Source organism: Alosa sapidissima, chromosome 13 (genome assembly GCF_018492685.1).
Source record: "Alosa sapidissima isolate fAloSap1 chromosome 13, fAloSap1.pri, whole genome shotgun sequence".
Taxonomy (NCBI): domain Eukaryota; kingdom Metazoa; phylum Chordata; class Actinopteri; order Clupeiformes; family Clupeidae; genus Alosa; species Alosa sapidissima.
In genome coordinates, this window is record NC_055969.1 from 30,305,485 (window position 1) to 30,318,482 (window position 12,998).

The 12,998-nt window shown below is 41.2% G+C and overlaps 1 protein-coding gene across 2 annotated transcripts in view; it reads right to left on the reverse strand.

Annotated features, from left to right (window-relative positions):
- Positions 1-11,979, reverse strand: part of LOC121680082 — a 136,677-nt gene extending 124,698 nt beyond the window's left edge. Inside the window, exons 1-2 of one of the 2 annotated variants that reach the window (XM_042059265.1) lie at positions 11,800-11,979; positions 9,818-11,674 (exon numbers count right to left, since the gene is read on the reverse strand). In XM_042059265.1, coding sequence (XP_041915199.1) covers positions 9,962-11,674; positions 11,800-11,856 — 1,770 coding nt within the window. In that variant the 5' untranslated portion in view covers positions 11,857-11,979 and the 3' untranslated portion in view covers positions 9,818-9,961. Of the gene's footprint in view, positions 1-9,817; positions 11,675-11,799 lie in introns of those variants that run through there. The other variant, XM_042059262.1, reaches the window with a different exon arrangement.
- Positions 11,980-12,998: the final 1,019 nt, after the last annotated feature.

The window sequence follows — 12,998 nt, forward strand, 5'->3', positions numbered from 1 at the left end:
CAACTAGTGTCGCGACCACCACGGGCGAGTATAAATGGTTACGGCGCTCCCGTGACCTCACATTGTACTACAAGTCGGGAACGGCGAGTATGTAGGACGCTTAAGTCTTCATTACAACTGGCAACCCACAAGAGCATCGTGTCTGGGTAGTCTTGAGAACGTTCACCAGTGTTTTGATTTTGGCCTACAGAACGTTCGGTAACAATCCTACAAACCGCTCCTTTAAAGCTGCAGTTGGCAAGTCTGACAGATTGAGGGGACCTAGCCACAATTTTTAATGTTTTCAACTCTCATGCCCCTCCTCCACTACCACCGAGCACCCTCTCATCGAGTTTGTGCTCGTCAGTGCGCACCAGATGTGATTGACAGTCAGATCTCACACAGCCCTGCTCTGATTGGACCAGAAGAACCGGGAGCTGTGGATTTTTGCAAAACAAATAACAGGCTCTAGATGGAGGTAGAAGTGCAGGTTTTTTTTCTAAAACCGGCTGATTTATGTTGTTCTGTTGGAGCATAGTGTCGGTTTCAGTGAATATGATCAAACAAATATTGCCAACTGCAGCTTTAAGGACATTTCAGAATGCCACAAAGCTACAGACAACGATTGGCAGACTGAGCGAGATGTGATGTCACTTATGCTGCCTACCAGAGACTGTTTTTAAGTCACATCGTTGCGAATTTCAATTTCATATGATGATGCATCATTCGACAAAATGGTTTGTCTTCTCTATCATAGTTATTCAATAAGCTTAACAATAAACATATAGCCTTAACTCAAAATTGCTAGGCTTATCATTTTGATCTAATATGTAAGGGATATGGGTTTTCTAAAGCAATAGCATGTTTGAACGGGCACTGTAGGTGTAAACTGCTCACAATGTAGTTTATGGCAATGTGGTTATCACAGAACAAAGACCTATTTTATTCTTATTCCTTCTATTTTATACAATCTTTTATTTCTTAAACAAATTACTGTATATGAAGAGCATTTCATTATGAATCTAGATAGTTAGGCCTATTCAAATACATAATGCCCCACCTTGATTACAACCTTGTCATGGGAGAACATTTTTACATGTTAAAATTTTTATTAAAAATGACTATCGGCCGATATATCGGTTATCAGTTTTTGAATAACTCAAATATCGAAATCGGTAGGTTATCAGCCTTCAAAATCCCATATTGGTCAGGCTCAATAGGAGATTGAGACAAATTGACATACACACACCAAATGCGCACACACACATATCCACACAATTAACGCGCGCAAGCACAAAGGAGCACACTCACACCGCACGCACATACAAACGTACGCAAAAGTTGCAAGAGTAGGGGGTGGAGTAGGAGATGGAGACAAATTGTCAAGCGTGACTAGCGGGAGAGGATGAACAGGACCGAGTGGCGGTCATATTTTGTACCAATTTGCGGTACATCTAGTTTGTGTTTGAGTGCAAATGTGTTCTTTCTTGCAGTGAACAAATACATGTTGAGTGTATTTACAGCGGATGTTAAGGGCAGCGGAACAGATGCTGATGTGTTTCTTAACATCTTTGGAGCGAAAGGAGACTTAGGTGTGTGTGTGTGTGTGTTTTTTTTCAAATAATGCAACCTATTGTATTTTCTACAGAGTATTTATTTTCAGCATGTGTGTATGATGTACAGTGTGTAAGTATGTCATGTATATGTATGTATGTATGTACGTACTTTATGTATGTAGCAATATTTGTGCATGTTTATATGTTTAGGTGATCGTAGGCTGGACAGTAAAGATAAAGATAACTTTGAGAGGGCAGCTGAAGACAAGTTCATTGTTGAGGCTCCAAATCTGGGTCGTATACAGAAGATCACCATTGGACACAACAACAAGGGAGGCTCAGCTGGGTGGTGCTGTGATAAGGTATGCACGCACGCACACTATTATATCAGACACATGGCACTCATGGCAAGTTTCAAGTCAACCAAAAATTTGGCTGAAGTCACTTCCTGTTTGGCAGCTTCGTCACCAATTTCGATTGGCTGTGCAGGGCGAATGTTTTTTTTAAATACACTCATACACACTATACTATAACTCAATCATGGCTCACAAACAGTATATGTTCAGTACTGAAATAAGCTGCTGAGAGGAAATGACGTAAATCCAGAGATGCCAATTATGCCAAGTAACTACCAGTCTTTGCTATCTTCTTTTGCATCCACACTTGCAAAAAAGAGCAAGATTGACGGTAGAAAACTTTTTTCTACTTTCAAGTCTGCTCAATTCTACACTACCGCCACCATCTACTTCACTGTCTACTCTGCTCAATCCTACACTACCGTCATCATCTACTTCACTACTACACTAAGTTGCTTATATAAGTTCCCAGGTTGATGAGGCTTTAAAGAGGGCTTTGCCTTGTGTTGACATGGTGGCATCATTGGACTATTTCTCTCGTCTTGATGAAGAAGAGGTTTCTCTACTGCTTTAGCGAAGTCGTCCAGCAACATGCCCTTTAGATCCTGTCCCGTCTACTCTTCTGCAGTCTATCTGCTGTTCTGCTGGCGGTCACACATGTGTTTAATACTTCACCCAGTTCTGGAATAGTTCCTAACTTTTTAAAAGGATATTCCACCATTTGGGGAATTACACTCATTTTCCACCTTCCCTTGAGTTAAACAATTGATTTTTTACCTTTCTCCAGTTCATCCAGCCGTTCTCTGTGTCTGGCGATACCACTTTTAGCTCTAGCCTAGCATAGATCATTGAATCTGACCATTAGCGTCTCACCTGCTAGCATCATGTTTAAAAATGACTAAGATTTCCGGTAATTTTCCTATTTAAAACTTGTCTCCTCTCAAGTTAGAAAGTGTAATAAGACAAACGAGAAATTAAACGTGGAGATTTTCTAGGCTGATTTGACATGGAACTATCTCTCTCTACTACTCTCATTGCAGTGTATTAATCAAGGAACACCATGGGCGCAGCAGCACAATGATATCATGCAGCACCTGAAAATAGTCCCCGTAGGCTAAAGGCCCATTCACACCAAGAACGATAATGATAACTATAAAAAAAATATTGTTCTCGTTAATATGAATGACCACGTTCACACATAAACTATAACGATAACGACATGAAGAACGATATTGTTGGGGATCACTTTCAGATCGATTTTCAGAACGATAAAAAGCTAATAGCCAATCAGAACCCATCGAATTTTAACCGTCACATTCATTAACACATGGAGAGACTTTGTTTATTGCTGTTCAGTGTGAACGCTTTTATCGTTATGGTTATAGATAACGTTATCGTGTTTGGTGTGAATAGGCCTTTACTTCCAGCAACAAGGTTGAGCTGCAGCAGACAAATAGAGCATCACAGTCCTGCCCACAGCCGAAAAGCCGTTAGGTGCCGGAAGTAAGTTTCCCATTAATTTGTCCCATTGACGTTTTGGAAAAATCCGTATCTAAAGAGTTTTAGAGCATGTCTTAGGCTAACCAGCTACGGCGTAACTCATAAGCATACAACATATCATTTCGAGTGAAAAAACGAAGAGAAAATCAGAAAAAAGTCAAAGGTACAAGACTGTACATACTTTTATTTTCGAGCGAAGGAACTACTCATCCCATAAACCACCGCGCCTCACTGAATAATATATAAGCAGCACGAACCAGCGCGAAATGCCATTTCAACAATTTCCAACCGGCGACAGCACGCGAACCCTTTCCTCCAAACAGCGATTTTTATATAGTGAATGTGCAGTTATTTCAGGAGTAATTGTGTAAATAATAGTGTTTTGATATTGAATTTTATATTTATCATTGTGTATTTTATATTGTGTGTGTGTGTGAAAGCGGTTAACGTTAGGAACATGGTGCAGTGCTTTGTACCTGACTGTCATCACTGCTCAGTCGGGCAGATGCATGGACCGGTGCATGGTCTGCTTTTGGACCACCATATTCAGTTTATTAACTTGCTTTGAATTATTACACAAAATGTTCATTAAATGCACTAAGAAGTATTCCTAGGTTAATGATTGATATGAATCATACAGTATGAAGGCTACAGTAGCCTAGCTAATGTTAACTAGCAGCATTAACGTTACCAACCTCCCTGCGAAACTCACAACTTTGTAGGTCTTGTCCCTCATGCTGGCCCTTACAAAACCCACAAGCTGACTCTCAGACACACAACAGTCAATAATGTGACCCGATTTAAAGTGTCTTTTTATAGTTATCACTCGATTGGATGTAATGACATGCAATGTCGGAAATGCTAAAGGTTAGCCTGTCGGCTACCTGAAAAGTTTGAGTGTTTAAACTAACATTTACAGTGGTCTACTGTATTTGATAGTGTATTGGCCCTGACTAAGTTCGTGTGATTTATAAACCACAATCCTTGTTGATACAAGTACCTAGCCTGATGTAGTCATATTTAATTCTAGTCAGAATATGAGTCTGATACTGCTCCATTGGGACGTAATTATGGGGCGTGTTTCAACTGATACAGGGGGGGAATGCCTCTGCACTCAATTGGATAGACCTAACCAATCAGAGCAACGAAATAGCTTACCGTGAGGTGAAGGAAGAAAACACACGAACGATCCTTCTCCACAAATGCCTTAACATTGTTTTCTGGTCTTTTGTAAAAGTTAGTGTCAATAACTCCTACAACACTCATTAGCGAAATCTAAGATAGGCCTATGTAGGAGGGTAGTTATCACTGTTGAACACTGATATGCTACAAACATGTTAAACAAGCTGGGAAAAGCTGTCGCAAATCCCTCGAACAGGTGGTCAATCAGAGATTTCAAACGAACGAGGGAACATGTCGCAATGCAACAGCGCTGTTTTCCCTTGATGAAAGTGTTTTCCCACATCTCAACTTTGGCCAAAGATTTCAGAAATAATTATTTTCATTGATAAAACCTCATTAAATAATATGCATTTTCCATATGGGGTCTTAAAAGCCATGTATCCTTCTAGCCACAGCGTTTTTGTTTCAAACATAAGCCTAATCTAAGCGTGCTCAGATGACGTGATAGACTAGGCGCTGTTGCTCACCTGTCCATCATCGTCATCATTATTCAAACTATGACCATAACGGCCTTTCCACCAATCAGAGGCATCACTGTGGGATTGTTCAGGATTGTGGGTAATGAAGTACTTATCTAAGACATCGTGAATAAAAGACATTTATCTCAAAACAAGGTTAGTGCCCCATGAACTTTTGCCGTCTATATGAGCATATATAATCGCTTAGTACAGCCGTAGCTGGTTTTAAGTCTGCCATGTGCAGTTACGTTTTTATGGCTTATACCCCAATTGTCAATGGAGAAAATGTATTGAATTCTTACTTCCGGCATCGGCTGTGGGTGGGACTGTGATGCTCTATTGGTTAGACTGGATTATTATGCCTGAATGAGAGTATAGTTCCATGTCAAATCAGCCAGTGACATTTCATTTTCCGTTGGTCTTTCTAACTTGAGAGGAGACAAGTTTTAAATAGGAAAATTACCGGAACTTTTAAACGTGATGCTAGCAGGCGAGATGCTAATGATCTAATCCGATTCAATGATCTATACTAGGCTGGAGCTAAAAGTGGTATTAAACAGGCAAGGATTACGCCTTTGCTCAAGAAAAGTAAACTTAATCCAACTGATGTGAAGAACTACAGACCTGTCTCTCTTCTTCCGTTCTTGTTCTTAATGTAGTCTTGTGTTTACTGTTTACTCTTCATTTTAATCATTGTATTGTTTTGTAAGTCCACAAAAGCGTCTGCAAAATTCCATGAACATAAACCTAAACTGTTAGCCTGGGTGCCAGACGAATTTGGGTCGGGAAGTTCGGTCTGGCATAATGCTGCAAAACTCACCACTACTTTGTAGGTCTTGTTCCTCATGCTGGACCTTACAAGCTGACACACACCAGTCAATAATGTGACCCAATTTAAAGTGGTTTTCACCCCTTTGGACACTCTTGATCTCGTCCTTGAAACAGCGAAATATTGCCACGGGACCGCTAACCATTTTACTGCAGTGTCTAGCCGGTAGTAGCATCGAGCTTGGGCTATCAGCTAGTTCAAAAGTTGAAGTACTTAATGAGGATATACAGGGCTCTTTATGCCTCGACTAAGTTGATGTTGCCTATAAACAACAATTTATGTTCATTGAAACAACTAGGTCACTAAAACATAATACATTTCATACCTGTGTTGCAGCATGTAGGCTAATGTTAGCAGCATTATAATAACATTCTAATGAAAGGCTAATAATGATTAGCCTATTGGCTACCTGAAAAGGTGTTCTATTTTGATGGTGTATTGGCCCTGACTAAGTTTTTGTGGTATATAAACCACAATCCTTGTTGATACAAGTACCAATGTTCGTCTAGAAAGTTTTTAATAACATTAATATTTTCGCCATAGGCAGTAAAAGACTCCGCCATCTTGGTCAGGGATTTTCGCTGAGAAAGTTTCAAACTTTACCATCGTGTGTGTTCTTCCTCGCTTAGTACAGCGGTAGCTGGTTTTAAGTTTACCATGTATGATTACATTTTTATGGCTTATACCCCAATTGTCAATGGAGAAATTCTATTGAATTCTTACTTCTGGAATCGGCTGTGGGCGGGACTCTGATGGTCTATTGCTCCGTTGTGGAGCAACTACGAACCAGAGTTGTTCGGACCAATCAAATCAGGCTTTACGATGATAGACAGGTGAGCAACAGCGCCTCGTCTATCATGTCATCTGAGCACGCTTTTGATTTTGTGTGCAACAAAAACGCTGTGGCTAGAAGGAGACAGGTGGCTTCTAAGACCCCATATGGAAAAATGCATATTATTTCAATGAGGTTTTATCACTGAAAATGATTATTTCTGAAAACTTCACCTGTTTGAGGGATTTGCGACAGCCTTCCCCAGCTGTTTATAACATGTTTGTAGCATATCGGTGTTCAACTGAATTTAATTTTAAAAACGGAGGGGAAATATCAGTTTTTCCTAATAGCCTACCCTGCTACGTATCTCTTAGATTTCGCTAACAAGTGTTGTAGGAGATATTGACGGCACAATAACTTTTACAAAAGACCAAAAAATGTATCGGTTTAAACACGCCCCATAATTACATCCTAATGAATGGAGCAGTATCAGACTCATATTCTGACTAGAATTTGAGTATGACAACGTCAGGCTAGTAAACTGTGTGTTCAGACAAAGATTATATAGACAAGAAGGAGATGTCCTGCTCACTCACGCCTCACTTTTAAGAGAAGCCTAAATATCATATTGAACATGGACTATTCTCACTTATTGACCCTGATAATGAGGTATTTTGATAGTTCTTGAGACATGAATAAATACTTATTATACAATGCCTGAACAAACCTCCCTCCATTGAGAGATGCTTACTCCATGCCAATTGTGAGATATGGTGAAGGGTATGTGATGATGTGGGGCTATTTTAATTCCAAAGGCCAAAGGAACTTTATCAGGATGCATATCCTGAATCCATGAAATGACTGGTCTTTAAAAAAGAATGCAGCTTCGCTGCTTGGCCTCCATATACTATAGCCTAACCATAGCTATAACCATGTAAAAAGAACATTTTGTATCAGTTATGTTTTGTTTGTTTGTGTGTGTTTAGGTGGTGATAGATGACATCGGAAATAAAGAGGTGTATGAGTTCCCCTTCGATAATGCCTGGTTTTCCCTCGACGACGGTGACGGCAAAATACAGAGGGACGCACTGGTGGGAGCAACAGGCCCGTCTACCGGTAAAACCATACACAAAAAATAATTAACAACAACAGTCCATTAAAATTGTAATTGTTTAAATTTTGATGCTTTATAGTAACACAATGTAGTCAATAGTCAACATACTGGGTTCCACTTTTAGCAATAAGTGGGTACCCAATTTGTCTAAATCTGATGAAAAGGGTCATGATCCTACCCCAGTGGTTCTCAAAATGTGGGGCGGGCCCCACTAGTGGGGAATAGACACATGACAGGTGGGGCGTAATGAACAGGAGGAAATTAGTTTCTTTGTGCCTATCTTTAATAACGGCTGTCTTAAGTCATAAACAGACCCGACATATGAATTCAAATAACATCTGATCCAGTGGACCGAGACAGGAAATGTAACGAACCAAAACCAAACCAATGTTTTGGAACCAAAACGTGAGGAAAATATTTTAACGTTACCTTTTTGCCAGGTTGATGGGATCAAGTGGGGCTTGAAAATTCCCCACCTCAAAAGTGAAAAGGTTTGAGAACCACTGTCCTACCCACACATTACATAGTCCTAATTCGCAAGTCCCTCCACTCGGCAGCCATATTGTAATGCGTTTTTGGCACTTATCTACTGTATAGTGTGGGAGTGATGCCAAAAACCTCCCTTTCTATCAACCGCCGTATCCATCAAACGTCATGTCAAACGCCTACCAGCACGTTTATTGATTTGTCATGTAACGACAAATTTGTAAACTACCCCGGAGGTTTTGTATGTATGTGGTGCATTTTGTGTGTTTGTTTGTCTTTAATCATAATTTTCTATTATCTTAGATTCCATATTCCATAAACATCTTGAATTTTTTTCTTCCATTGTGTTATTGTGGGAGGGTGTGGCTCCAGCCAAGAGGCTGTTATTACTTTATTTGCTATCAGAAGGAGGACTCCTACCCCTGATATAGAGTATGATGGTTCTAACGGAACATCCACAGACAAAGCCTGCACTTTTTAAATACTGTAACTTTACCATCGCAAGGGCAATTACTCACCTTTTTGTAGAACACTATCAATGAATTTCCCCTAGGGATCAATAAAGTATCTATCTATCTATCTATCTATCTATCAAGAGACCTGAACTGCCTAAAACGTGTTGGCTGGTTAATGGCCCTATTGGCCTCCAACAAAATTGATTACACACTCCCTGAGATGTTTTTATTTCAGTTATCAATATAACTAGAGAGAGAAAGAGACAGGAGGCACCTGAGAGATGCATACATGGCTTGGTTATAAAAATAAATGACATTATAATGCAAAATGAACCCCTTCAACTGACCAAAGTAACTGTATTTTGAATACCACCCTTATATTAGCTTGGATGAACCTGCAGGTCTATCTGGAGACCATCCCGTTGAAGCTGAGTTCCGATTTCCCAAAAAGCCAGGAACCAATCCCAACTGCTTGTTCAACCCAACCAATGGCTGAGCAGTGTTATGTGTGATATGGTCATGTAGGCTATTTCCTTTGGAATTGAGTAAACAACTGCATTTGAAACCTTTGTTTATAAGAAAGATGTTAGATTTTAATGTATGGGTTTATGTTTGATTTCATTGTGATAGTTATGCCCCTTGCAAATCGGAAGTAAACCAGGGCTCCCCCGACCTATTCTCAATCTCAACTGAGTGTTGGTGTTAGCACAGCTACATTTAAATTGGAGCTGTACCTAAATACAGTTACTCATATTTTATATTCTAAATAACTATTTCCATTACATGTACTACATTACTCCCAACACAGACTGCATTAGTAGGCCTTTTTATCTTCCACAGCTACAAATAGTGGTGTTAGTTTTATGACATTGGTTATGATGGCACAAAGTAAAAAGAAAAGATAATCTACTGTATGTCATCATGATTACTTGTAATCACAAAGCCAAACTACTGACCTTAGTATGAATTCAGCTGTATGAAGTCATTTGTGATTACTACCTTGTTTTCTGTTGTCATGACAGACAGATCCTTTGATACGAATCAGATTTTTTTATACTGTATGTGTACAATGTGTTTACATACACTTTGTAAATAATCAGACCATAACAAGTAAGTTGGTTGTGTGTCACTTTATTGCAAACGCCCTGAGAATATGCCGCTGATCCCTTCAAAAGCCACGACTCTTAAACCAGATCACAACAGCTTGTAATATGTTATTGGGTGTGTGTTAAACACTTTATTGTAAATGCACTGAGAATATGCCGCTGATCCTTTCAAGATCCACGGCTCTTGCTCCTAAACCATGGCGAGAGCATTGCCTCCAGCATCTGCCTGTCTTGTTCATCCTCCTCAGTCTCGTCATCATACGCTCTAAATCCAAACATGCTTTGGCTCCTTGGTCGGGTCAGCCTGTTATTTGGCCGTCTTGGTGGGCAGGGTCCAGCTGGAGGGCGTGGCTGAATGGTGGCAGAAAAGCTACTCTCTGTTTCGGCAGGTGATGAGGCCTTAGAGTTTGAGGGCGAGCACTCGTCCACCTCTGTGATTAACAGCAGAGTGGGGGACTGGGACACCCGCCTGCTGCCCGGCAGCTTTGCCTTGAACCTACTGCGCTGCAGGAGAAGGGGCCTCTCGCTGTGCTTTCCTGCCCTTCTGCGCTCCCGGATCTCCTCCGGCTTGCTGCGGGATGCGGATCTGGGTACCATCCTGGTAGCCACCGAGTCACCAAAACTGCACGTAGCCGCTTCAACCATTTTCTTGGTCAGTGTGTGTTGACCAATGGTCTTTCTAACTGGTATTTTGGAGGGAGGCTGGGGCTTCCTGGTGCCGACATCCTGGTTTGAGGCAGGTTGGAATACAGTCTTTTTGGTCTGAGCTTCCTTCTCATTGTTAATCAGCTCAGTGGACGGCTCGACTGCCTTCTGGGACCCTTTTACCTGAGGGACATCTTTCTTCTTGAGGTCTTTCTTCTTCTCACAAGTAGCCACAATGCCAAGATCCTCAGCAATCTTTGCATCTGGAGTCTTGCCATCAGCAGAGACATCAGCAATGACCTCTACATTTAGGACCTGTAGTGCATTGGCGGCAACTTCAGCCATTTTCTTGTTCAGTGTGCGTTGACCAATTGTTTTTCTAACCGGCAGTTTGGAGGGAGGCTGGGGCTTCCTGGTGCTGACATCCTGGCTTGAGGCAGGTGGGAATGGAGTCTTATTGGTCTGAGCTTCCTTCTCGTTGTTAATCAGCTCAGTGGACTGCTCGACTGCCTTCTGGGACCCTTTTACCAGAGGGACATCTTTCTTCTTGAGGTCTTGAGTCTTAATGGATTCTTCCACAAGCAGGGGAGACAGTGTTTGGAGATGTCCATCAGAAACGTCTTCAATATCGTTGTTAAGCAGGGGCAGTTTGCAGCAGTGGACAGCTGCATCGGCTTTCTTGTCATTGTTAATCAGCTCAGTGGTGGACTGCTGGACTGCCTTCCGGGACCCTTTTACCGGAGGTACATCTTTCTTCTTGATATTCTTCAGAGAGGATGCTGCCATGTTGGATTCTTCCACAAGAAGGGGAAACACCTTTTGGGGATGTCCATCAGAAGCAACCCCCATATTGTAGTTGTTTGTAACAGCAGACACCATCTTGATGTTCTCATCAGCGTGAGTCGCAGGATATTCAGGGCTGAGGAAGTTGAGGGTATGGGGAAGTGGGGGCAGTTTGCAGCAGTGGACAGCTGCATTGGTCTTCCGTGGAAGAGCATTGGTCAGCATTGGTCCAGGCCGTCTGTGCGTTGGCAACAGGGGGCACCTGGTGGGCTCTTCCAGGCCAGCCACATGTGAGCGCCCAGCAGATTCTTGCATCACTACCCTGTGACTGAACTTTTTGTCACTTAAGACCTTCATCTCAGGGATGGAGGATCTTCTCTCTCGCCGGGGCAAGAGCCTACCTCCAGTCGGTCTGCCAGTAGGTGGCCTACCGTTATTCATATTGCAGAAGGCCTAAAAAGCAGGAATTCCACAGAAATAATTAATGTAGGTCTGTAGGGCACATGGAATCAGGACATATTCAAATTAGCTTACCTAACTGCTACTTCAGTAATGCTTTTTTTTTCATAAGGACTTACCTTTTTTCTCTGGGAAGAGTTGCTTTGGGAAAAGTGTTTAACAAGATCAAAGATCATTCAGTCTTTGGCTTTGAAATCTGACCAAATATCTCCTGCGCATTTAAAATCATGTGTTCACCAATGATTATAGAAGTTTGTGTTTACTGTCAATCAGGTATGGCAATTTATACTCACAAGTCCATTGTGACGTAATAGCTTGGCCACCTAGCTACGACGCCATTACGTCATAATTTCATTCACGAAGAGGGTTTCAACGATGTTGATAAACTGAGAAAATACCCATGATAATATGATAGCAATGACATATGAAATTGAAACAATAAAACGAAATTACCACTCTGTGGCGCTGCAGACCTAAAAAATCTAAAGAAACAACCCTTCTAAAAACAGATCTATGAAAAGGTTACAGCCCTCTTTAGGTCATCCGGATGGTTATCTATTCGTAGCACTTTGTTCCCTTCACACTAATTCCCCTTATTTGTACAGAAATTCAATCTTGGACATTCGTTTCTCCAAATGGTCTATCGTTTTGGATTTGTGCAATCACCCATCTTATTATTCAGTAGCCTACCTCCAGGAATGCGATTTTGCTCGCAATAACGATTTTGCTCGCACAAATTCAGCAAATCCCCGCGAATTCTGGGCGACCTCGCAATTTTGTCCAAACTTTTTCGCTAATTTGATCAATCATTGTAGTTTCCCCGTGAAATTTCACCTACCACAACAGTCCCTCGCGCAGAATATTGAGCCAGATGCCACACTTCTGTAGACATCAAAGACATGCCCTATAACTTGTTCGTTCCTCTGCAGTTTTGATGACAATATTATAGAAGGCTAACGTTAATGATCTGCTTACTTGCATCTCTCAACCTGGTGTTGCTAACCTACCTAGGCTATGAAAGTAAGTTAATTAAAGCCTACTTGGTTTACTGACATTTGAGTAGCCTAGGCTATGCAACCCACTGGCAAACGTTTAACGTTACATCTGGAGATGTCCTTTTAGCTTGTGTCATGTTTGCTAGCTTGTGGGCTTAGTTTGAGTAGCCTAGTGCTACCAAAATCATAGAAATTAATAAAATTGCAAGACATTTACCTCTTCTATGATCCAATAATGATTTCATTCGAGTTTGAACATTTATTTTAACTAATGACATAGAAGACATCCCCAATTGCATCCACATAGCGTAATACACTATGCA